Source organism: Lutra lutra, chromosome 12, assembly GCF_902655055.1.
Source record: "Lutra lutra chromosome 12, mLutLut1.2, whole genome shotgun sequence".
NCBI lineage: Eukaryota > Metazoa > Chordata > Mammalia > Carnivora > Mustelidae > Lutra > Lutra lutra.
This window is the reverse complement of record NC_062289.1, coordinates 8,899,442-8,926,539: the sequence shown is the minus strand read 5'-3', so window position 1 is coordinate 8,926,539 and position 27,098 is coordinate 8,899,442. Positions and strand designations below refer to the sequence as shown.

The following is a 27,098-nucleotide window of genomic DNA, read 5'->3' as shown; positions in this document are numbered from 1 at the left end:
ATACTTTAAGTAGAGCTAGAAGCTCCCCTCCCTTTTTCTATTTACTATAGTCTACATGATTTCATTTCATTTTATTTTTTGAAATCAGCTGGTGGATATGGGTTCCTATGCTGGCTGGGGTGATTGATCCTGCGTACCAGGGGAAATTTGGACTGGCACTCCTCCATGGAGCTGAGGAAGGTCGTGTCAGGAATGCAGGAGGTCCCTCAGGGAGTCTTAGTATTACCCTGTGATTGTGGTTGATGGAAAACTACAACAATCCAATGCACGCAGCATTTCTAATGGCCCTGAGACCTCAGCAATGAAGGTTTGGGTCATCCTACCAGGTGAAGAGTCATGACCATCTAGGTGCTCGCTGAAGACAAGGGGAACACAGAATGAATGGTTGAAGGAGCTACAACCAGGTGACCAGTGAAAGAAATGAGGACTGGAAGTGTCATGAGTGTTTGTTCCTTATTTTCTTTTGAGTATGCCTGTCTCTCTCCCTATCCCTCTGCCTGCCAGCAGCAGCAACCAACAATGCTTATCTTTTCATATGTTTTTCTTTCCTCTTTGATTCCCTATCGTTAACATAAGATGCATTGCTTTTATGTCAGTATTTAAGCATTATTAATTTAACTTCAGAGTATTTAACTTAAGGATATCAGAAGAGTAAACGTTACCCAAGGACTTTGCTGCCTCTTCTGGGGAAGAATTAGTACATTTTCAGTTCTATGCAGAAAAGTTTTATCATGTTAGATAGAATTAAGACCTTGTTTTTGTCTTAATGAGAAGACTAAGTGTGGTTTTAAAAGATGCATATGGATGCCAGATTGACACATTGTGTACTTGGGATGGTTAATTCCATCTCCTCCTGCCCCAAACATCACCACACCTGGTTCTTGGGCTCTCAGACTTGGACTGGGAATTATAACTTTGGCTCCCAATTCTCAGGTCTTTGGGCTTGGACTAGAATTTACTTTACTGGCTCTCTTGGTTTTGCAGTGTACAGATCCTGGAACCTCTTGGTCTCCGTAATTACATGAGTCAGTTCCTATAATAACTGTATCTCTTTCTCTGTGTCTTATCTCTCTCTCTCTCTGTGTGTGTGTGTGTGTGTGTTTATATTTATACTCTTTATATTTATATTTATATTCTTTTTCTTTGGAGAACCTTCACTGGTACCTTTTGGTCCATGCTGTTTTCTCGGTCTAGAACAGTCACACGAAATGCTTTTGCCTCCTCCCGGCCAGTCACATCTTATCATTAACCTCAGTTTACATATGCTTTATAAAGAGGAATGGTTTCAGTCCACAAAATGCTTCCTTTACTATTTCACTTCAAAGAAATATCAAGATTTTAAAAGACCATCTCTAAACATGTAGTTATTTTTGTGTTTCCTTTCAAACTGTCAGCTTCATGATAATATATGTCACGTCTGTTTTATTCATCTCCCTCTAGGCAGTGCTGAACAAATGGTATTATAATTTGTGGTGACCAGCCCTTTTATTCTCTGGCTCCATATGCTTATATTTCTGAATGACCACTGCAGCTATAGTGTAAGGAGGGTAGTGGAAATCCTAGACTTGTCTTTTATTGGCCTGATGAGGCTACTGTTCTACTTTACTGAGGATTTTAGATTTTCCAGGGCATTGGAGTGAACCTTCACCCCTAACAGCCTATCTGTCATGAAAATCTCTTCAGTTTGTTCTTTGCAAGACATAAATTAGCTTATCAGGCCAAGGAATGAGGCTGATAAAATACCGTGTTAGAATTCTATAAATGTATAAGAACAATGAAGCATTATGGGACACGAGTTTGCCAATATAAGTGCCTTCAAGACCTTTTTAAACAAAACTAATTAAGAATAATATAAGCACTAAATTACATAAGTCAGAATTAATAGAACTACTAGTGGATAATTTATAGACATTGCTAAGGTAATGCTCAGAACACTGTGATGACTTACTTAACTCAAAGGCTATTATAAGAATTATAAAAGAAAATTAGGCTATTCAGAAACCACTTTGCTTGTAGATATAAAGATATAGATGGTATAGATATACCTGAAGCTAGATATAAAGAAAAAGGTTGAAATCAGATGTTTTAACATCTATTTAAGTTAAACAATGCCATTTTAAAAATTAAAACCTAACACAAAGGAATCCATTGATATTTAATTATAGAAACTAATAGTTTGAGAAAAATGATAAAAGTACGTCAAAAAGAAAAAAAACTGACCCTCCTGCAACTAAGAGATAACTCCACCTGCCTGATTGTCTTCCAGCTAGTATATCAGTTTTTTCTTGATTTCAAACTTGAACTGAAACATCAGCTCTTCCTGGATCTCAAGCCTGTGCGACTCAGACTGGACCTCTACCAAGGGCTGCTCTGGTTCTTAGGTCTTTAACTTGGCCTGGAACTTTCACCACTGGCTCTTCTTGGTCTCATCAGCTTGCCAACTGCAGAAATTGGGGACTTGTCAGCCTCCATAAATCATGTGAGCCAGTTCCTTATGATAAGTATCTTTATGGGAAAAAGTAAAATTTAAAAATATATGGAAAGATTACAATGAAATATAAATCAAAATAAGGATGACATATATCTTCTATTTGTCTGTCTGTCTGATGAACCCTGACTAATACACCAGCCTTACTGAAAAACCTGCAGCTTAACCAGATCTATTCATTGCAAGTCCTGGTTTCTTTCCATCTGATGATCTGATACATGCAACTGAAAAAGTTACATGTATTCCTAGTTGGTAATATAAATTATGAAATGGAATGTATACTTTACTTTCCTTATTTTTCATAATGACTGGTAGATTGAAATAGAAGTAATTTCTTTATGTATTGTAGAGAAAATACTGTACTAAAAGAAAGATACTTGTTACTTGGTGATTTAGTGTTTTGAACTACATACACTACTTTCAGATCTTCAGAGGAGAACAAACATGGTTCCTTCTCTGCAAAGGCCACTGTACAGACAAGCTGAAGAAGTTTCAGTCCCATGTCCCTGACATGGACCCCTTCCTGGACCTCGGCAGCCATACTAGCAAGACATATTTGCAAAAGATACATAATTTGCAAAAATAAGATAATTGATACACACTTGTTTAAACCTCTCCCTCTTTCCACTTTGAATTTTCCCCCAACACTCTTGTCCTCTTCTGTCTTGGACATGAAGTAGCCATAGAAATATTTGGGGTCTCACCAAGTTGAAATTGAATCGAGGATACACAAAGTCTGTATCCAGTGGAATATATTTTTGGAAGTGTTTGTCTTGTATACCTAGTCAGTATGGAAGTTCTCTCCTCTCAGGAACATGGTAGATACTTTTAAGTGAAAAAATCATAGAAAAGATAATTTTTAGGATACCTATGTTTGTGGGGCACAAGTTTCAAAAAGTAAATATTCCCAACAGCAAATAGGCTTGTGTGTTATCTTGTGAGCTTGTTTATCCAAACCTAATTCACAAAAAACTGACCAGCTAGTCTGGAAGAAAGACTAAACCCTCTCTATTAAAAATGATGTTACATAGTCACTGTCATAGTAGAGGTTGATGACAGTCAAAAGGCTAGGAAAAATTTTTAGTTGTTACTCAGTAGTTATTCCTAGAACTTTACATGATTTTTCAGGATTTTGTGATCTATTACAGTGTATGTCGGCTTTCCAAATATTGTGAATGTTGTTTCCTCATTCGAAATAACTATTTATTTTCATTCCTAATTGTGCTTTGTCCCCAGTTGTTTAAAAAAAAAAAAATCAGCCTCTATAAAACCTGAATTTACTCATGTTCCTCTGCTTTCCTTAGCTCAACCTCCAAAATTTCAGCAGATGCTTTTTTCTGCATAGTGTGATTTCTGGTGTCCTTGCTGTTATTTTATTACTTTTTACAAGTGCCTGCCTGCTTTTTATCTCTTCACCTAGACAATAATCACCTTCAGGGCTGAGATGCCTTCCATTACCTGAGTCCGACTCAGTGCGAAGTGGTCAAAAGACACTTGCAATGGACTTAATAAGGGTAGGTAAATGTTTTAGGCCAAGGAAAGGAGAGTTGCAGGAGGATTCCAACCCCTTGCTTTTGGTCTATTTTCCATTGTTCTGGCTCCACACACAGCCCCCAACTGTATAGATGGCTTTTGCTGATTCTACATACAGCCTTGGTTACACAAAAAGACATTAAGTCCCAAAGAAGAAAAGTGGATTGTCCGCTATTTGGTCATGGGAAGGATTTGCACAGGTCAGGCTCCTAGCTCCGAAGATTTAAAAAATGCCATATGTTAGGGGAGAGGAGGAATGCATTAACCACCTTCAAGTCACCAAATTGGTGGAAAATTATATAAGATGGAATGTTTCCAAGAGTAACTTATTTGCATAAAAAGTAAAGAGCATTGTATGCATTTTAGACTTAAATCATAAGTTTAAGTTCTCTTTTAATATTGACAGACTTTGGGAAGTATCTAATTCACCCCCCCCCCCCCCGTCTCAATGTTAAGTAATGAAATACGCAGAGCAAGGAGTGAGCAGGCTTTTTCATTCTTCCTCAGATAGGGATGCCAATGAGACAAATTAAGAGGTGAAAGCTCATTTTGTGCTTCAGGTAGTTTCATCAAGAGCGCTCCTAACAAAAGCTCTTTGTGATTTAAAATTAAAGGAGATGGCATAATTGCTGTGATTCTTTCAATGAAGCAATCTTTGTTCTTTACATATTTTTAACAGCTTTATGGTGATATAATTCGCGGGCTGTACAACTCATCGGCTTAGAGCACAGTTCAGCGGCGACTGTATTCATAAACTTGTGTTGCCATCACCACAGTCAGCTTTAAAATATTTCATCAGTCCGAAAAGAAACCTCTGTCCATTAACATGGCCCTCCAAGCGCCACGGGTTGAGGTAATGACTAATCCAATTGAACACTGTAGAATTGACAATTCTGGACATTTCCCATAAATGGAATTTTGACTGGCCTCTTCCACGTTATGTTGGTTTTTTAATGCGTTTCTGTGTTCTGTACCTCAGCCACTGTTCCTGCCACAACTCAATAAAGACATAAACATTATGCTGATCTTTTTTTTTATGGAGACCTCATTTTAAAAAAATTTAAAGGTCTAATTATCCAAAATACACAGAGAACTCTTAAAACCCAACAGTAAGAACACAAGTAACCTGATTTAAAAATGGGCCAAGAACGTAGACACCTCACTAAAGAAGATACACATATGGCAAATAGACATATGGAAAGATGCTCCACATACTATATCATGAGGAAAATGAAAATTAAAACAAGAATGAGATTCCACTGCACGCCTGTGAGAATGGCCAATATCCAGAAGACTGACAACACCAAATGCAGCCCAGGATGTGGAGCCACAGGAACTCTCATTCATGGTAGGAAAGCAGAATGGTGGCCCTAGTTAGCAATGCTGTGCTGCATACTTACAAGTTGCTATAAGAATAGAGCTTTAAGATTTTCACAAGGATAACAATAACAGCAATTTGTGATAATCGTATGAGGTGAAGGGTGTCTAACTTCATTGTGGTAAACATTTCACAATGTAGGTGTATCAAATCATCACATTGTATACCTTAAACTTATACAGTGTTGTATGTCAATTGTGTCTAAGCTGGACAACATTTTTCTAAAAAGATCTTTACAGGAGCCTGGGGGGCCCAGTCAGTTAAGTGTCTGACACTTGGGTTTGCTTCAGGTTGTGATCTCAAGGTCGTGAGATCAAGTTGTACATCAGGCTTGCACTCAGTGTGGAGCCTGCTTAAGTTTCTCTCTCCCTCTGCCCTCTCCACCCTAGTTCTTGTCTCTCCTCTCGCTCCAATAAATCTTTTTTTTTAAGATATTTATTTATTTATTTATTTAAAGATTTCATTTATTTATTTATTTATTTAAAGATTATTTATTTATTTATTTGACAGAGAGAGAGATCATAGGTAGACAGAGAGGCAGGCAGAGAGAGAGGAGGAAGCAGGCTCCCTGCTGAGCAGAAAGCCCGACGTGGGGCTCGAACCCAGGACCTGGGATTATGACCTGAGCCGAAGGCAGCGGCTTAACCCACTGAGCCACCCAGGCGCCCCTTCATTTATTTATTTGACAGAGATCACAAGTAGGCAGAGAGGCAGGCAGAGAGAGAGGGAAGCAGGCTCCCCGCTGAGCAGAGAGTCCGATGTGGGGCTTGATCCCAGGACCCTGGGATCATGACCTGAGCTGAAGGCAGAGGCTTTAACCCACTGAGCCACCGAGGCACCCCTTTTTAAAAGATTTTTAAAAGACATTTGATAGTTGTAAATGATGGGGGAGAAAAAGACTTTTTTCACTACTGGCTTTGAATTTGATTTTGATATGTGTTGATAAAATCTTTATATATCTTTGCCCTTGAGTTTGTGGAATTTCTTGAATCTGTATATCTAGGTTTTTTTTTTTTTAAATTGGAAACTTTTTGATCATTATTTTTTAAAAATATTTGTCCCCAACCCTTTCTCAGGGACTCCAATTACATCCAGCCACTTGAAGTTATCTTGGAGCTTGCTAATTAGCACCCATTGTAGTGCTATTGTGGTGAGCTAATGGAAATATACCGGAGGGTTTTGAGAGAGGAAGTTTGGTTAGTGGGCTCTATCCAGCACCTTGATTGTTCCTGAGTTTTCAGATGGTCTTCCCTATGATTAGGTTAGCAGAGTTTGCTAAATGGCACAATGGAAGTTAGGTCTCTACCCTCCCATAGAGATTGGGCAAAGAGTGCTACCTCCTTCATGGGTACATTTCAAAGAGATGGTTCCCAGCCCTTAGAGAAAGACATGCCTGGGTCATAAAGCTGGCAGAAGGCTGGGAGAAGGTTTATACTTCAAAGAGGTTGAGAAGGAATTTATAGTTGCTGGGTGTTGTTTTCAAAAGAAACATGAAGAAAATGAAAATTAAAGAGCATGTCATCACAAATAAACCTGTCTAAATTTTAATCAAGCTGAGGGGAACATTAAGGCCTTCTTGGTCATTTTTAATTCTATCATTTTTATTATTTCTGAGCAAGTTTCAATTGATTGATTTTGCTACTCGTTATGGGTCATGTGTTTGTATTTGTTTGCATGACATGTAATTTTTGATTGGACTCCTGTTATTAGGAATTTTATCTTGTTGAATGGGTGGTGAATATTTTTATATTTAAAAAAATATTTTTGAGCTTTTTTTCTGTGACCTAGTTCTATTACTTGGAGACATTTTTATCTTTTTTTTGCCGTGAAGCTTTTAAGCCTGGTTAGGTGGGAGCAGAGTAGCATTTAGTCGATGGTTATTTTTCCTACTGAGTCCAGAGGCAAAACCATTCTGAGTACTTCACCTAATGGGCCATGAATTGTGAGGTTTATCTCGAGCAGTTGGAATTAAGAATTCTTATTGCTGGTCTTTTATCAGTTGTAGGGATTATTTCTTTTCATCCTTTTGGGGGTAACTTTTCTCAAAGTTATGCTCAGGTCACCACCCTGGTGAGTACTCGGTAGACCTCCAGGGTTTTCCCTGTGCTCAGGACCCTTCTGGAACTCTTGCCCACACTAAGCTTTAGCCCTCCTCATTCCCAGCTTCACCTCAACTCAGGGAGACCACCTTGCTTTTCCTTCCTAATCTATGAGCTGAACATTCCCTCCAGGCAGTAAATGAGCAATGTGGGGGGCTATTTTTCTTTGTTTTCCACATCTCCAGAATTGCCTGATAATCAGTGTTTTTATAACAGTTGTTTGCTCTATTTTTCTTGCTATTTTAATAGTTTCAGGTTGCCAGATTTGGTTTCTGCTATTGTTTGGTTTACTATTGTTTTGACCATATATTAGAAGTATGGTTTTCCATCCTGTTTCCCTTACATGTGGCTTTTGGAAAAAAGCGGTTAGTTTTTACTTAGAATGTGTTTTACATATGTTTTGTGAATGTTTTGGTTAGTCATGATAATTTGTTTTTGTTTTTTATTTTTTCTTAAATATTTATTTTTTATTTGACAGACAGAGATCACAAGTAGTCAGAGAGGCAGACGGCGGGTGGGGGGAGGCAGGCTTCCCGCTGAGCAGAGAGCCCAATGCGGGGCTCGATCCCAGGACCCTGGGATCATGACCTGAGCTGAAGGCAGAGGCTTTAACCCACTGAGCCACCCAGGCACCCCATGATAACTTGTTTTAAAATAATGTTTGTCTTAAATATATTTTCTTCTTTTCTGGATTAAAAAAGTACAGAAGTTATTACCTTATTTTAGGTAACATTTTATTTTTTTATATAATTTCTAACCTGTTTATCATTCTTCCTTTTGCTAATTTATCAAGGTATATAATTTCTATCTCTCACTTTCGCATAATATTCACACTGGAAAATTATATAGAATAAACTCTAGCTTATCTTACTCCTTTTGTGAAAAGCAGAATAATTTGAGGCCTAAATGTCTGGTTGTCCAAGGCCAGAGAAGAGCTTTAGTCAGACCAGATTTAGAACACAGTTTTCCTGATGTTTTTCTAGTAGTCTTTTGACTACTCTGCTGTTGCTCTTCTATAAAAATGGTAGAAATTTTATTGGGAGTCTGTGACCAAGCAATACAACTTTTGTTGTCTTTGTGATTTAGTACCTGAAGTTGGATAAATCAAAAGTTAAGAGGGAAAAAAAGCAATATCTTTAGATTCAACATGGAATAAAGGAAAGTGATGATTTCTCTATTTATCATTGTGCAAAATAACTTCTTTCTATTTGTAAAACAAGTTTGTATAAACATCTCTTGACAAACTTCCACACAAAGAACTGTACCCTATTGTATTCTTATTAGTTTTTTTATCTAAAATACATACTAGTTAACTTCTTGACAAAATACAAATTAAATTTCTCAGATGAACATTCTCTGCAAGTCATGATTAATCCTCCATTGACCAGTGTGATCCTTTTTGATAACCTTGTGGGTAAATCTGTTAAGAATAATAAATTATTCTTTGAGACTCTAATTGGCTTTCCCCTGGCCTTTGAGTGATTCTGTGGACAGAAATCAGCTATCAGTAAAATGTATAACCTTGGATTACTGAGGCAACTAACAAGCCTGCACTTGAATGCAGCTGGAAGTCAGGTACTATAACAGTGGTATTCAGAATGCACACATTCCACTGGACACAATAGAAATGTGTTATTTTTCATACTCCTGATTTCTAATCTTATGACTTGATTAACTCTTAGACAAACTACCATTCGTATTCATCTGCACCCCCACAACCACATACAGACGATAAAAGTCACCTGCTGTAACATGTATATTATGTGGTTTCTATATGAAAATCTAATCATGTCTTTAATAGATACAGATTCTGAACCTGAATTACTAACAGAACAAAGACTGTAGATTAACAGATCCTATACTTTCAGATAAGCCAGAATTGGGTAGCTTTCCAAGTATGCTCATGCATAGGTATAAGAGATTTTACAAGCAGGGGGACCGTTATTTTTTAAGCTTTTTATAATAGAAAATATCAACTGTATACAAAAACAAATAATATACTATCATGAACCCTAATTTTTCCATCAGCTATATTTAATAATGATTGTCTCTTGGCTTATCATTTTTAACCATACCAAATCCATCCACATTACAGCCTTGGATTATTCTATCTGGGCCTATTTCTTTATGTATCTCAAAATGTAAGGACTATTATTAAACATAGAAATACCATTTTGAAACGTAAAATAATAACATTAATTTGCTAATATCAAATGTATGGTGATAAAATTTCCAATTTTCTAAGAAATACCAATTTTATTTTCACAATTTACTTATTTGAATCAAAATCAAATAAAGCTTAGGCATTCTAATTGGATATCTTTTTTTAAATTTATCTTATTAACATATAATTATTATTTGCCCCAGGGATACAGGTCTGTGACTCATCAGGCTTACACATTTCACAGCACTCACCATAGCACATACCCTCCCCTTGTCCATAACCCAGCCACTCTCTCCCTCCCCCCTCCACCCAGCAACCCTCAGTTTATTTTGTGAGATTAAGAGTCTCTTATAGTATGTGTCCCTCCCAATCCAATCTTGTTTCATTTTCTCCTTCCCTACCATCCACAATCCCCTGCCCTGCCTCTCAAATTTCTCATATCAGAGGGATCATATGATAATTGTCTTTCTCTGATTGACTTCTTTATTATTCTCTGATTGACTCGGCATAATACCCTCTAGAATAGAACAGAGCCACCCACTTGATTTGGGCTATATTCTGGTCTGTTAGAAGAAACTACATCCCAAAATCTTAAAGAAAAAAAAAAAATATATATATATATATAAGGATAAACATAATGAAGGAATGGAATATGACTATAAAGATGAGATTTAAAAAGATTCTAAAAAAGGAACTGATAAGATAAGTTGGTTGGAAAAGAAAAAAGAAAGAAAGAAACGGGGAGAGAATGTGATCAGGCTGCAGACTTGAACAGAGCCATGCACTAGATTTAGGGTATATTTTGAAATTGTATCCCAAAATTTTAAAGAAAAAAAAATCCTGTATGTATACAAAAAAAAAGATAGCTACAATGAAGGGATATTATATGATTATAACAATGAAAATTTTAAAAGATTTTTTTAAAAAAGATATTGTTAAGATAGAATAGTTAAAATACCCTCTAGTTCCATCCACATCATTGTAAATGGCAAGATTTCATTTATTTTGATGGCTGCATAGTATTCCATTGTATATATATATATACCACATCTTCTTCATCCATCCGTCTGTTGATGGACGTCTGGGTTCTTTCCATAGTTTTGCTATTGTGGACATTGCTGCTATAAACATTTGGGCACACATGCCCCTTCAGATCACTACATTTGTATCTTTAGGGTAAATACACAGTAGTATGAATCCTGGGACGTAGGGTAGCTCTATTTTCATTTTCTGAGGAGCCTCCATGCTGCTTTCCAGAGTGGCTGCACCAGCTTGCATTCCCACCAATGTAGGAGGGTTCCCCTTTCTCACATCCTCGCAAACATCTATTATTTCCTGACTTGTTAATTTTAGCTTTTCTGATTAGTGTGAGGTGGTATCTCACTGTGGGTTTGATTTTTATTTCCCTGATGCTGAGTGATGTAGAGCACTTTTTCATATGTCTATTAGCCACCTGGATGTCTTTGCAGAAATGTCTGTTCCTGCCTTCTGCCCATTTCTTGATTGGATTATTTGTTCTTTGGGTGTTGAATTTGATAAGTTCTTTATAGATTTTGGATACTAGCCCTTTATCTCCTATGTCATTTGCAAATATCTTCTCCCATTCTGTCAGTTGTCTTTTGGTTTTGTTGACTGTTTCTTTTGCTGTGCAAAAGCTTTTGATCTTGGTGAAGTCCTGGTAGTTCATTTTTGTATTTGCTTCTCAAACATCACCTTTGGTATGTTTCTAGGAAGAAACTGCTGCGTCTGAGGTTAAAAACGTTGCTGCCTGTGTTCTCAAGGATTTTGATGGATTCCTGTCTCACATTGAGGTCTTTCATCCATTTTGAGTCTATTTTTGTGTGTGGTATAAGGAAATGGTCCAGTTTCATTCTTCTGCATGTGGCTGTCCAATTTTCCCAACACCATTTGTTGAAGAGACGTTCTTTTTGCCATTGGACATTCTTTCCTGCTTTGTCCAAGATTAGTTGACCGTAGAGTTGAGGGTCCATTTCTGGGCTCTCTATTCTGTTCCATTGATCTTTGTGTCTGTTTTTGTGCCAGTACCATGCTGTCTTGATGATGACAGCTTTGTAATAGAGCTTGAAGGCTGGAATTGTGATGCCACCAACTTTGGCTTTCTTTTTCAACATTCCTCTGGCTATTCGGGGTATTTTCTGGTTCCATATAGATTTTAGGATTATTTGTTCCATTTCCTTGAAAAAATCAGTGGTATTTTGATAGGGATTGCATTAAATATGTAGGTTGCTTTAGGTAGCATAGACATTTTCACAATATTTGATCTTCCAATCCATGAGCATGGGGTGTTTGTCCATTTTTTCGTGTCTTCCTCAATTTCTTTCATGAGTACTTTATAGTTTTCTGAGTACAGATTCTTTGCCTCTTTGGATAGGTTTATTCCTAGGTATCTTATGGTTTGGGGTACAGATGTAAATGGAATCAACTCCTTAATTTATCATATTCTAATTGTATTATTTCTTCTGAAGTTATTATTTGGAACTTTTTATTTTTTTAAGATTTTGTTTAGTTTTTTGAGACAGAGAGAGCGAGCACAAGTCGGGGGGAGTGGCAGGCAGAGAGAATGGGAGAAGCAGGCTCCCTACTGAGGAGGGAGGGCTCAAGACATGGACGCCTAACCAACTGAGTCACCCAGGCACCCCTTTCTGGATCATTTAAATAAAAAGAACTTCCTCTCTGGTAGACCTGGCTGGTGCACCAGCCTGGCTGGCTCTGTCGGTGGAGCATGCAATTCTTGATCTTGGGGTTGTGAGTTTGAGCACCACATTGGGTTAGAGATTACTTAAAAAATAAATATATATATATTTTTTAGTAATCTCTAACCCATTTTATATATATTAAATATATAAATATACACATTTATAAGTATATATATTTTAAGTAATCTCTATATTATATATATGTGTATATATATAATATATATATATATATATTTTTTTTTTAAAGTAATCTCTAACCCAATGTGGTGCTCAAACTCACAACCCCAAGATCAAGAACTTCCTTCCATACAGTATTTTGTTCATTTAGACATAGTTGAGATACAGGGTAGGTTACTTTCCCTTTCTTTAAATGAATTGGATCACTAGCATTCCCCAGTATTAGGTTTCTAAAGTAGTATTATAAATTCATGAATTTAAACTTATTGGATATTTTCCATAGTACCTGTACTTATCATCCTTATGATATTCAAAAGAGCAGAACATTTTTTATATTAGCAACTGCAAACATTTGATGAAATCGTAGTACTCTTTTGTAGTTTACTTTGTGGTATGACAAGATATACACTCAATGGCATGACTCATCTTCAAAGAGTCCTGGGTTCTTATAATAGGAAATATCTTAAGACCACAGTCTGCATGGATGATTATGTTGCTGCAATTATGGTCACTATTTCAGGCCATTTTAGAGGAAAAATTGGGAAATTTATAAATATGCTAAATCCTTGTCACTTTACTCAGTCACAGTTTTTGATATCTTTTTTAATATTTTATCTTGATTACTTTTGGACTTTCAGCATCTTATTTCTTTTTACCTTCTCTCTTAAGACATTATCTATTTCATTTACTTGCTCTTATGTTCCTTATAGTTTATTCTGAAATACTTTTTATTTCTAATTCTTTTCCTAGTAGTATATTCTGAGTTTCTCTAATTCTAGGGTGTGCTGCTCCTTCATATTATATATAATTTTATTATTTTTGTTTAGGTCACAATGAAAAATTTGTCTTGTTTTCTTTTTCTCTAGTGGGCATGTATTTCTAGAATGTTCTTATCTATAGCATACTCTAGAATTATCTATGGCATACTCTAGAATATTCTCTCTGTATTCTATATTCTACATATATAGCATACTCTAGAATGTTCTTATTATCTATAGCATACTTTCTTTATAAGAGCATCATTCCTTTCTTCATTCTTTTGTTGTTATACTAACATAACATGATTCAACCATGATCCTTTTTGTTACTCACTCTTACATAGAAAGAGAGTGGAAGAAAAAGTGTTTTCTAGAGCTCACTACTCAGTATTTGTGTAAAGTGCCCTAAATTTATGACCTTGTCTTGTCCTTTCCAAAACTCCCTGACTCTGTTCCCTAACTGATTTCTCTGGATCACTCTGCCTTTATTGCCATTGTTCCTTTCATATCAATTCCATTTTCATCATTTCCCACTTTAGTGCAGGGTGTTTTGTTTTGTTTTTAAAATTTTTTTTTATTTACTTGGGAGAGAGAGAAAGAGAGCAGGAGCAGAGAGAGAGAGAGAGAGAGAGAGAATCTCAAGTGGACTCCATGCTGAGCATGGAACCCAATGCAGGTTTGATCCCATGACCCTGAGATCATGACCTGAGCTGAAATGAAGAATCAGATGCTTAACCAACTGAGCCACCCAGACACCTCAAGGATGTGTTTTTAAAGAAAGTTTTATCTGTTTTGGTTTTTGAGAGTATACAGGATATAGATTGTTGCATTTCAGATTTCATTGTGGGCCTCTTGCCCTCAATGTATAAAACTCCCTTAGTTTCATCTACTGTTTTCAAATCAACCTGACACATTTTCAGGGGAGGTGTACTGTCAGTTTGAGGTTCTCCTGTTCTCAGGGTATGTTGTTCCTTCCATTTAATTTTCTCAAACAGATGCTGATATTCTGGAGTTCTTCAAGCTGAGTAGATTGTCTTAACACACCTGTTATCTTAGGATTTTAGGGAAAACTTCCCACCTCATTTTGCTATAGGCTTCCATGGGTTTTAATTTTGTTATTGTCATTGCTCTGCCTATTTTCATGCAGAGATTTGCATACCCTAAAAGGACTGCCACCACCACACCACTACTATCTTCCCACAGGTCCCCATGGGATAGCTATGTGGATTTCAACATCAGATTCCCAAAATTTCATATGCGGCCTTCAGAAATCCATTTGCCTAAAGAAGTTTGTACTTTTCAAGTGAGTTCTCTTTTCCCACATTACCCTCCATCCACTTTTCAAATGAAAGTCATGCTCGTCTCCCAACCCAAGTGTGGTTTTAGAACATTGTGCCAGTGGGGAAAATGCAGAAGTACCAAACATAGAGATATTTTGAAATATTTGTTTTGAGAAACCAGCTTATCAGTGGATCACAAAAATTTTGTCATTTCAAGTGGTTTTCTCATTTCTTTTTCATAAAAATACTGGAATGGGACCTAATGGATTTGTCACTTTACAGATAATAAAAAAATTAATTTTGTTATAAGATCAGAAGTAGCTTTGTCATTTATTTAGAAGGATATTAAAAAACAACACAAGCAATGCCTTTGCTATAACAAAACATCTTCCATATCTATTAACATGTGATCAACTTTCTCAGTGCCTACGTTTAAAAAAGAATAGAGAAAACTGATGATAATTCTTATTTCATTCTATCAATAAGTAATTTCATCCATGGATACACAAACTAATTGAAAAAATGTATCTATCTATCTCATTAAGAAATGCATTTCCAGCAAATGATTAGTTTATATTTAATAATTACTTATCACAATATGTGCTGTCTTGTCTTATTTTTAAGCAACCATGTACCCATAATAATTGTAGAGATAATTCAATCCAAAGAAACTTTTTAACATTTAGAACCTTACAGCCACAATATATACATACAAATTTTATATATGCATTTTTATTGCATGTTATTGAGTAAAAACATTTTCAAATATAAACATGTTACAGTATGATGATCTGGGGAAGGTGAAATAGAAATAAAAATTCAAGAAATAAAATTATTACAATTTTTTGAATAGATGATAGCATTACAGTTCTGTGGGTTTTAGATGTGAACATTCTGTAAGATATGATGCAACCATTTTATTTAAAATATTTAAAATTCAGCAGGAAATTCATTTTTGTATCTAAATCAATATACTATTTAGTCAAGTCTTTAAAAAAAGTAAAGGATACATTAGCATGAGAGCAAAACAGTTTAAATACCACTAAGATTAACTATTTAGAGTTTTATTTTGACTTAAAGAATAGAAGAAAATTTGCTGTGAGCATAGTTAAACATTGTTTTATTCTTTACTACCATTCTTTAAGATTGAGGGAGGGAATTAGGTGAAGATTAGTTTAAATAATTTTGGCTAAAATTTTTGCAGTTATGTTAAATTTTGGAGGCTTCTCCATGCACTTAGAGTTATTAAAATCATTTGGAACCTTTACCTTGTTGTTAGCTATCCCTGGGTCCACTGCATTTGGGTCATTTTCTATTTGGGCACATTTCCTCCTTTCCTCACTTTTCGTAAGAATATGGTATCACCACCAGAACCTACCCAATTGCTAAAAACTTGGTCTTAGACTCTGTACTATTTGATACTCAATACTTATTCCAAAGCCAAATTATAAATGTATGCATCAACATGAGGGCAATGGGAAAAGCCATTGCATTGTGTTAACCAGCATCAGTTTGATTACATCACTGAAAAAATGACTCAACTTTCAGTGTGAAGAAAAGATTTCGGGGGTATAGGTGATGAAGAAAGTTCTATGAGTCTGTTGGTAATCCAGAAAGAAACAATCAGGTGTCCTAAGTTTGGTTGGGGGATGTGGAGAGTTGAGAAATATACACGTGAAAAACATTGTGATGCTTGGTGATTCGGTGAATGTTGGAAATGTACAGGGATACTAGGGTGTTAGAAGAGGTTTTGGATTTCTGACCTTATCTATGGAGTTGACTTCCACCAAAGAAGGCACATCACGAGGAAGAGAAACTTGAGGGGAAATGATCATGTATTCAAAACTGAGTATACTAAGCTTGAGGTAGGAGTGTTTGGTGGGACTTGGAATTTATGAGTTTAAGAAAGAAATGTGAACAATGAACCATGAGATGGTGATGGAAGCATGGGAGTGAATGGGATCCTGCCCCCACCCCCACCCCCGTGTTGGTATACTGAATGAAACAAAAGACGGTTTGGAGGATTAGTACCAGGTAAGGCAGACGGAGAAAGGGAAACTGCAGAGAAAGAAAACCTTTCCTCCCATGAGCCAGAAGAAAAGAGTGCTTGAGCAAAGGCATTGTTAACAGGAATCAGATTCTGCCATGGACTCAAGTTAAGGACAAGGTTGAATATTGTGTGTTGGGAAATATTGGGAATGGGTGTAGCAAAAGCCAATGTAGGAATGAGTGAAAGGGGAGCATGGGGAAAATGTGAATGTGAGCAACTCTTCCAAGGCACTTGAGAGTGAGAGGAAACAGAGCTGGAGTGGAAACCTCCAAAACGGGAAAAGAGGTGTTTTTTCCAGAGGTGGGAAAGAGAGAGAGAGAGAAAGAAAAGGAGAGGATCTGCTATACTTGATCTCTCATACTTTGCTATACAACCTAAATGGAAACTATCAGTCAACTAAGTGTTGATGAGGGAGAAACCAAGAGATCTTGAAAATCCAGCAGGTGAACAGTTCGTAGAATGAATTAACCAAGTACCCCAAAGGTACCAAATCCTGACTACAAATGAAATGATTAGTGTTTGGCTCTAGGAGAAGGCTATTTTAAGTTCTTTAACAAGAGGAAAGAAGGAAAGATTTGTATAGATGGTTGAAAATTTGTAGATTATGTTACAAGAAGTTGAAGATCTTTCCTATCTATAGCTTTCCTGCTTTTCCATGAATGAAGCTGCAAGATCATTTGTTGAGAGTTATGGGAGAAATTATGGGTTCAGTGTCTGAGGAGATTGAATTTTGTTGTATTATTAATAACATTGACATAAATATTGAACACAATATTTCACAAAAGCCAGATCTTTGGGATAAGCAATAACTACCTAATCGTTTTCGATTATTTTGAAGGGTAAAGTGTGAGGCAAAATCAAAATATCAGGGTATGTTAGATTATATTTTTGTGCCATTTTTGAAGTGAAATTTTCTTCGTACTTGATCTGAATAAGTAAGAAAATATTTTTATTTGTAAGTTACACAATATTTTTGTTTTCCAGAATCATCTTCAAAAAGACTTTCATTCCATGCTAATTTGAATGTAGGAGAATAAATATTTACATATAGCATTGCTAATTTTCCAGAAGCAAATTATGGTAAATATTTCTGAAGTCAGAGATGTGAAAAATTGCCTGGTTTAACCTTTCACAAATACTGCATTTGAAAAGAGAAATTTTAAAGAGGAATTTTGGAATTATGATGCAATTTCAGAAAAAGAAATAAGAGACTATACTTAAATTTAACTATTAAATAAAAGGACCTGAACTTGGAAAATGCTTTCTAATGCTGATTCATTCACTTTCTCAGGTACCTTCTATTTCTGTCACTTTCAATTTAAGTTAATGTGATATATCACTTGTGGATGACATTCATAATTCTGCTAAAATAATCCTTAACATATACACATCTATAGCTTTCAACCTTTTAGCTACTAATTAGATTTTAATTATAACTCCATTAGTCTCAACCTGAAGTTTAATAGGGTAAGTAGCAAAATTAAGGTGATTTTGAGTCCAAAGTATAATTTTAAAATGATCAAAATAACTCAAATTTTCATAGGGAAAAGTATAGTTGTTTTATTAATCTGGCCATCAGAGTGGGTTTTTTTTTCCTGTTACAGTGTTTTAAGTGCCTTCACTGTACAATATTTCATTTACTGTTTGTATTTTATTTTTTGCTGTTTCCTGCCTGGAGTGTGTAGGAACAGTGAGAAGGCCAGAGTGACTCATAGAATAAGAGGTAGGAGTAGGAGAAGAGCACTGAGGGGATCCAGGACCAGGCAGATGGTCTGAATACTCTGAATGGGTTGGAAAGCCACTGGAAAGATTTGACCACAGAATAACATGATTTGATTTACTTTGAAAATGCTTTATTGACTGCTGTTTGGGGAAAGGGACTACAGAGCTACATGGAGAAGCAGATTGTGGCAGCTATTAAAATAACTGATGTGAGAGAACATGGTGGCCTTTGATCAAGGCAGTAGTAGTATAAGTAGAGAGATGGTTGGATTTACTATATATAGTTTGAAGGCAATGCTGAATTATTTTGATTTTGGTTTGGATATGATGTGTCAGAGAAAGAAAGGAGTTAAAAATAAATCCAAAATCCTTGGTCTGATTAAAGGGAAGGATAGAGTTGATACTTAACTGAAATGGCAGAGATTGGCAGAGAAACAAGTTTAGGGAATTCTTAATTTGTCTTTGCAATGTGTTAAATTTTAGATACCTATAGAAGTGACAAGGAGTTGGACATGTGGGTCCGAAGTTCAAAGGAGACCTACAAGATAGAACTAGACGTTTGGAGATTGTCAGAATTTCGATTAGTGTGCAGTGCTGTGGGTGCACATCAGCTTTCCCAAAGGAGTGAATGCATCAAGTGAACAGTTCCAAGAACAGAGCTTCAAACACTTTAACCTCTGACACTATTTTCCAATGTTTCTAGTGAATTTTTCCAAAGGAAAGGATGACTAGACACATTTAAAAATTTTTCCTTTATTGTTCTTTGAAATTTTGAAACTGTTCTGTCCTTAATTTGAGTGCAATTCATTTTTTCCCAGTGATTATATTTTTAATAACATTTTCTTTCATATCTTAAATTATACTATTTATCTCTGTCCTTTTTTTCCCCCTGTATCAGACATTGTGATTTCAAATCTTGGCTATTTTATTCATGTTCTTGGTTTCTTCGTATGTCCAAAGATCCTTGATTTTCCACTACCATTGAAAATGGAATTATTTTAGATAATTGGTGTGGATTTCCCATACTGTATGAAAAGTTATTTTCTTACCTTTCTCTCCTTTGAGTGGTAACATTGACTGCAGTCCTGTTAACAGTGAGAGAGCTTATTGATTGATCTAATTCCCTGAGAATTAATGGTCAAGATTTTAGAAGTAAAACTAAGGGCATTCAATTACCAGAATGAATTGGGTTTTACTTTGGTGAACTAAAACCAAAACCTGATGCTTTGATTTCTTTGATTTTACTCTTGTAATTAATTATTTTCTTTAGCAAAGTGACTTTTAGTTTTTAGTTTAGTTTAGTTTAGCCAGAGGTGAATGCCACATTGTCTATTTACATGAAGTAGGGTGAGACACGCATGGACAGGCTTTGAATTTCGTCGCATTGTATCCGGTTCCACACTTGCTTTCCATGGCATGTTCTCCATGTTACTAACTCTGAGCAAAGAGCCTCTCTGTACTCGGCACATCGGCACCCTAACACCATTGTAGTTCATTTCGAGCATGTGGCTGTAAGTCTTTTGCCTTTCAGTAAACTATACAACGGCTTTTAGCTTTATAATTATAGGTGTAGCTACCAGCTTATAATTAAGAACTCAGGTAATGAATTTGACAAAAACATTCTTAAAATGTGCACTTCCAGTTACTAGCTTTGCAAATTCGGGGAACTTGCTTAAGCCTAGTAAAAATACGCCTTATTTTTCTTTAAGGTAAAGATGGTACTATATACCTAACGCATAGGATTACTCTACCTTTAACTCAGGAAATATATATCAAGTCCAGTTCCTAGAGACTATTACATACTCAATATTACTATTAACAATGATAATGTTATGAGTAATGTCATTTTAATTATAAATAGGTAGTATAATGTTTGCTTTTATTTTCTAATTTATTGTGGGATTCCTTACAAATTATATAAATTCTGAAAATATTTGCCTACATATTTTAGGGAAAAATATAAGTTAACAATACAAAATATTATATGTGTATGTATTACGCATTTTGTAGGTTTATCAAATTTTGTGTTTCTGCTGAGAACTATAAGAACAGTTAGGACGAAAAATTACTGTGTGTTTCCAGGATTTTTCTCATGATCCTATGTTTCTCTTTATAGACTATTTTTTAGAGCAGTTTTTGATTCCCAGCAAAATTGAGTGGGAGATACATACACTTCCCCTGTGCTCCCTGTCTGCACTTAAGCACAACCTTCTGTTATCAGTGTCCTCCACCAGAATGATACACTTGTTACAAATGATGAGCCTACATTGACACATCACAGTCCATAGTTTACCTTAGAGTATACTCTTGGTGTTGTGCGTTCTCTGGGTTTAGACAAATGTATAATGACATATATCCACCAGTGTTATACCAAATAGTTTCACTGCCCTGAAAATCTCTGTGTGCCACCTACTCATCCCTTCCTCCCCAAGAACCTGAAAAGCACTGATTTTATATTGTCTCCATGGTCTCGCCTTTTCCAGAGTGTAAAAAATTAGAGTTATACAGTAAGTAGCCTTTTCAGATTGGCTTCTTTCACTTAGTAATATATATTTAAGTTTTCTCTGTGTCTTTTCATGGCTTTTTAGTGCTGAATAATATTCCATTATCTGGATATGCCATAGTTTATTTATCCTGTTTTCCTGCTAATTTATTGGCATCTTTTTATAAACATATTTTTACCAGTTCTAGCGTCGTATAGATGATTTTTTTTTCCCATTGCCCAAGTTTGCCTCTGTTATAATCTATATACTCTTTGGACTTAATAAAAAATGGACATTAAGTAGGATTATGAAGAGTCCTGTATTATAAATATTCAAGACTATAAGATCAGTATTAATTAGATTTCTTTAGAATTCAGTTGGTCAGTTACCAGGATTCTGTGTGGTAACCAAGTTTTGCCCAATTTTTTCAATTGGTGAGTTTGGATTTATGGAGATTGCTGATTTGTTTTCTAACAACCAAGAATTTTTCAAATATAAGAAATAAATGGTTTAACTACATTAATTACCACAGCAATGATAAAGCCTGCTGGAATCCACATAAAAAGAAATGAACAAAAAACTAAACTAAAAGCAAAATGAAAGACTAATATGAGTTATCCTGGAGCCAGACACTGGAGCATTATGTGATTATAATTTTAACTTTTCCTTTTTTTCAGTTTAACATTATTCCTGGTCAGCATGAAAATGAAATGGAAGAAATATCAGGAGATATAAAGGAAGAATCAAAATCTCAAAAGAGCAAGGATAGACTGATCTCTGAGTTAAGAGCTGAGGTAAGATATTGGATAAAGATTGTAACACCAAAGCATACCTGAAGGTTATTAAGTGATATACTATTTTAAGGGGTATAATAGAGGCATTGTTGGTTACTCTATGAAGAAGGATTCTGCCGAAAATAAAAAATAATAAATATAAGCACTTTGTATAGGACTTAAAATGCTGTGGGATGATACTGACTCATCACTAGATTGGAATTACCTGACTATTATAAAGACAAAATATTTGATGAAAAAAACAACCTATAGCAATACAATTTTAACTGTGAGTAAATACTTTTTAAAGGGTCAGTTGGCTGCTGGATCTAATAGGTTATCATCAGGACCAATGATTGACAAATGTGTTACATGTAGCTTCTGGTGGAATTAACATGGCTGTTGGCAGCCACCAACAGTGAGAGACAAGGCAGGGTAACTTCACTCTTATTAGTTCATTTCTTAGGTATGACAAGTGAAATGGCGGGAACATTTATTTTTAACACTTCTACCACCATCACCACCTAAAGAATTTTCACAGATTGTAAACTCTGTTTTCTCCATCATGTTATTAAAGGAGGAATTATTGTTCTTAAAGATAGATTATTGTTCCTATAGATAGGATATTGAATTATTTGTACTACATCGTAAATAGTGTTAGTACCCTAAAAGTGGAAAATCATAAATTACTTATTTTGTATCATAATTTTGGAAGAATGTCTTGGATATCAATGTGTAGCAACAATTCAGGAAATATAGGGTGGGAGGAAGGAGATTTGTATTAGATGCTTTCTTCTTTCTAAAGGTCCATAAGGACCGAACTCACACCACAGTATATTTTATATCAGAAGAAAATAGTGCAGTGGAAAATGCATAAACCAAAGAGTTTGGAACCAGAAGCAGCTCCATTACTGATTACTTTATTCTGGTCAACTCCTTATACCTAAGTCTCAGTATACAGATTGATTGAAATAATGGAAGTAAGAATAATAAAAGTCATCACACAGGATTTTTGAAATGATCACACACTACAAGGGAAAACTGGTCGGAGACAGCCTGCCTTGATTTGGGGAGTTACACGAAGTTGTTAAGGAGAAATAGCTCTTCTTGATTGAATCAGCATCATTCCTTGCCACCTCTTCCATGAGTCATGTAAAGAAAGAGGTGGTGGGTGAGGGAAGGGATATGAGAGATCCGTGATGAGAAAGGCTGATGTGTTGAAAACAGTTCTTTCTACCAGTTAGGTCAAAAGGGAAAATGGCGGTTTGTGTGATGGCTGTTTTCTTAAAAAAATCAAACCATCAGGAGAGGCGCCATTTTTTCTTGGTCCTGAGATCTGAGAACATCTTAGATTAAGCTTTGCACAACATGTATAGAACTTTACTTAGCAGTTAGATACAAAAACAGAGAAAGATGCATCTGGCTATATATTATAACTCTCCTCAAAAGCTGAGGATGTAATCTTTTATCATCATTTTCAGATGCACTGGGAGCCATAGCAAAATAGGGTCTCTTTTTTAGTTTGATTTAGTAAAAAGTTTGGAGACTCATTTATTAATTATATGGCCTTGTGTTAGGTGTTTCATATCGATATAACTCAACTGTGTTTCTGTGTTAGGATATAGACCTTTTACCACCTAAAGATAATCTCCCACAAGACATTCAAGTACTATGATATATGGTTTTATGATTTAAAAATTCTTAATAGAGCACTGAAAGCTGAAAGCAAATGAAAGACATGAATTGGCTATGTCTAACTATGTACACTTAAGGGGTATATTCTGTTGAATTAAATTGAAGAAGGAAAGCTTTGTTCAAAAGAAAACAAATAAAATATTAAATAAAATATTGAGACAGGTTCTAAATAGAAACAATGAGCTTGTGTGTGTATATGTGTGTGTTATATATGTGAGCATCTGGTTCATTTCAGTTTCTAAGTTAGTATAGAAGCTATTTTTTTTTCTTAGAAAAGAAGACAGATAATAACCACCCTTTGCTGGCATTATTTTATTTTTTACACTGGCTATGTTTAGGTCTCTAAAATCATATCATAATGTGTAATATGTTTTCATAAAAGCCATTGTGTGATTGTGCTATATCTTAATTCAAATATAACCTATTTTTAAAAATCAGGTTTTTGGGGTACCTGGGCAACTCAGTCGGTTAAGCATCTGTCTTCAGCTCAGGTCATGATCCCAAGGTCCTGGGATTGAGCCCTGCCTTGGGCTCCCTGCTCAGCAAGCAGTCTGCTTCTCCCTCTCCCTCTGCCCCTCCCCCTGGTTCTGTTCTCTCTCTCTCCCTCAAATAAATAAATAAAATCTTAAAATATAAAAAATAAAAATTGTTTTTTTTTTTTTTTTAAGATATATAATCAGTATTGCAGTTTGTGTGTGCACATTCATCTTTGGGTATTTTTTTTTTTTAATTTTTTTATTTTTTTCAGCATAACAGTATTCATTATTTTTGCACCATACCCAGTGCTCCATGCAATCCATGCCCTCTACAATACCCACCACCTGGTGCCCCCAATCTTTGGGTATTTAAAATGGCTTAGGGTAAATTCCTAGAAATATTATAGCTTGGTCAAGAGAATGTTTATTTTTTAAATTTTTTATACACATCACCAAATTGTCCTTTAGAAATATTATATCAATTTACATTCTCACTCACCTGCAATAAACATTCTCATGCCTGTATAAACATTTCATTTCATTATTCTATAGCTAACAGTATATATGATTATTTTTAATGCTTTGCTAACTGATAGATAAGAAGGTCATTTTAATTTGTATTTTACTTATCTATTCATAAATTTCTAGTTGTTTATTCATTTTTTTTAAGATTTTATTTATTTATTTGACAGACAGAGATCACATGTAGGCAGAGGCCGGCAGAGAGAGAGAGAGAGAGAGAGAGAGAGAGGAGGAAGCAGGCTCTCCACTGAGCAGAGAGCCCGATGTGGGGCTCGATCCCAGGACCTTGAGATCATGACCTGAGCCGAAGGCAGAGGCTTTAACCCACTGAGCCACCCAGGTGCCCCGAGTTGTTTATTCATTTTTACTGATATGTTTATTAAAATAGCTACCAGTTACTAATAACTACAAATATGTCATATTTATAGTGCTGGGCCATTGAAATATAAGATCTCATTTATTTATTTTTTTTTAAGATTTTATTTATTTATTTGACAGAGAGATCATAAGTAGGCAGAGAGGCAGGCAGAGAGAGAGGAGGAAGCAGGCTCCCTGCTGAGCAGAGAGCCTGATGCGGGGCTCGATCCCAGGACCCTGAGATCATGACCTGAGCCGAAGGCAGCGGCTTAACCCACTGAGCCACCCAGGCGCCCCATAAGATCTCATTTAATACCTTAACACTTTTATGACCTATATATTCTTTTTTATTTTTGTTTTTATTTTTATTAAGTTTTTTTTATTTTAATTCAGCATAGTTAACACACTTCTTTTTGTTACTTTTTTTGTTTTATGATATGTATATATTTTTGTCTACTTTTATAGGAAAGAGCCTTTGAGAATTTACCTTGCTCAAGGTTACAAAATAACCTCAAACATTGTTGAAATAATTTCTCACCTATATTGTCATTTAGTTCTAGTTTTCCAGAGTACACACTCAGATTCAGGTTAGGCCACTTACCAAGGCCACGTAGCTAATGAGTTTGAATCCAGAAGTCAAATGGGGCCGGCAGTCCATCTCTGACATTGACGACCTGGTCTATCACCTTTTGAGTTTTTTGAAGAAATGTAATGAATTTCCAGCAATCTTTCTTGAATTGGAGAAAAACGGTATTTTAATATCAAACATCACAATTTTTTTTAACGTTGATGATCCCCATTTATGATGAACAACTTTTAAACTGTTACTAATACTCACAAATTTGATAATAGTATTGTTTTCACTTGACTAGTGTGTTCTCCTTATTTCTTAATCTGCCTCATTTTTTTTTCCCCCCGAAGGAAGCTTCTCATTGTAGAAATTTGGTCAAAGAAATTTGAAATGCAGCATTGACAGAAAGGCCCCATAGTATTTACATAATTGGCTCTTCTACCCCATGTGTGAAGAGGTAAATTCTTGGCACACCAAGTCGCTAGGTGAATGGCTGTGTCTTGGTGTATGCATACGTCTAACACAAACATTTCATCTGTTTTCCATATTTAAGACCAAGGCCCTTCAAACTGGAAATTAAAAGTTTGTTTAGAATGGAAATTAATTGGCATTCTGAGTCTGCTGTCTGGATGCTGCTTAAAACCAAACTCAATCAGGAAACACTCCTTTTATATTTGTTTTAGGCCAACATTTTTGGGATACACATTCATCCAAGAAATAACTGTTTTATCTTGTATTATTCTAAAAAACATATTGCCAACGTTTCAGTTTCAAACTTTTTGGAATTTTGATTTCTTATTTTCTTGTTTCTTATTTGTGAATTGTTCTTTTCTCACCTATCCAAACATTTACATCCAATTTCTACTGCACTTTGGAAAGATGAAGTCAACATACTTTTCCCTATTTAGCCCAATAAGTACAACTAAAAACTCTGAAGATCTATTCTGGTCCCTCACTTTATGTCTCCCATTCCGATACTAGCGAATCATCCACAGTAGGCTCTGCCAGCTCTAGCTTAAGGCTCTGCTGTTGACATGTATTTTCTGATACTTCATTAGGGTTTAAATCTTTCTATATGGTACCAAAAAATGCTCTAAAAATGATTTTTCTTCATAATCCTAATTGAATGCAACATAATATAAACTGAAGGGACCAAATATATTCACTTGTTTTTATTTCTCTCTATTTTGGAGTGTCTTATTTTTTAAAAAACAATTTCATTTATTTTGAGAGAGAGAGAGCACGAGCACATGCATGTGCATGTGCGAGAGCATGAATGGGGGCGCAGAGGGAGAGGGACAGGGAGAATCTCAAGTGGACTCCACACTGAGCACAGAGCCCCATGCAGGCCCGATCTCGGGATTCTGAGCTCACAGCCTGAGCCAAAACCAAGAGTTAGACGCTTAACCGACTGAGCCACTCAGGTGCCCCAGAATGTTGTCATTTATTCACTTTTAAAATGCTGCATCCTAACTGAGGGAAAAAGACCCAAATGGGTAACATGTTAAATTTAACTAGTGATTATGGAAGTAGCCCTCCTTATTTTGCTTATGCAAGACAAAACATAAACATTTGTATCATAAAATTTTCATACCCAGATATCATCTTATTGATTGGGGTTTCAAAGGAAAATTTTCTCAATGTGAACATCAAGCAGAGTCTCTCTGTTCTCTCTGCGTAGGCACAGTGAAATAACAGAGAAGTAGAAAACAAAACAATATAACACAAATAGTCCCCATGCTCATTTGTTCACTATCTTATCCATTTACCAACAAGTATTAATCAAACATCTCCAGTGTGCTTGGCACTAAGGGTCTGAGAGAGTGATGGACCCAGGGATGGCCACAGTGGGAAA

At 35.7% G+C, this 27,098-nt stretch overlaps 1 protein-coding gene across 4 annotated transcripts in view; it reads left to right on the top strand.

The window, feature by feature from the left end:
- CCDC102B (coiled-coil domain containing 102B) overlaps positions 1 to 27,098 on the top strand; it is a 203,624-nt gene that overhangs the window by 127,900 nt on the left and 48,626 nt on the right. For all 4 annotated transcript variants that reach the window (XM_047696565.1, XM_047696564.1, XM_047696566.1 and 1 more), the window contains one exon: positions 21,527 to 21,643. In XM_047696565.1, coding sequence (XP_047552521.1) covers positions 21,527 to 21,643 — 117 coding nt within the window. The remainder of the gene's footprint in view (positions 1 to 21,526; positions 21,644 to 27,098) is intronic.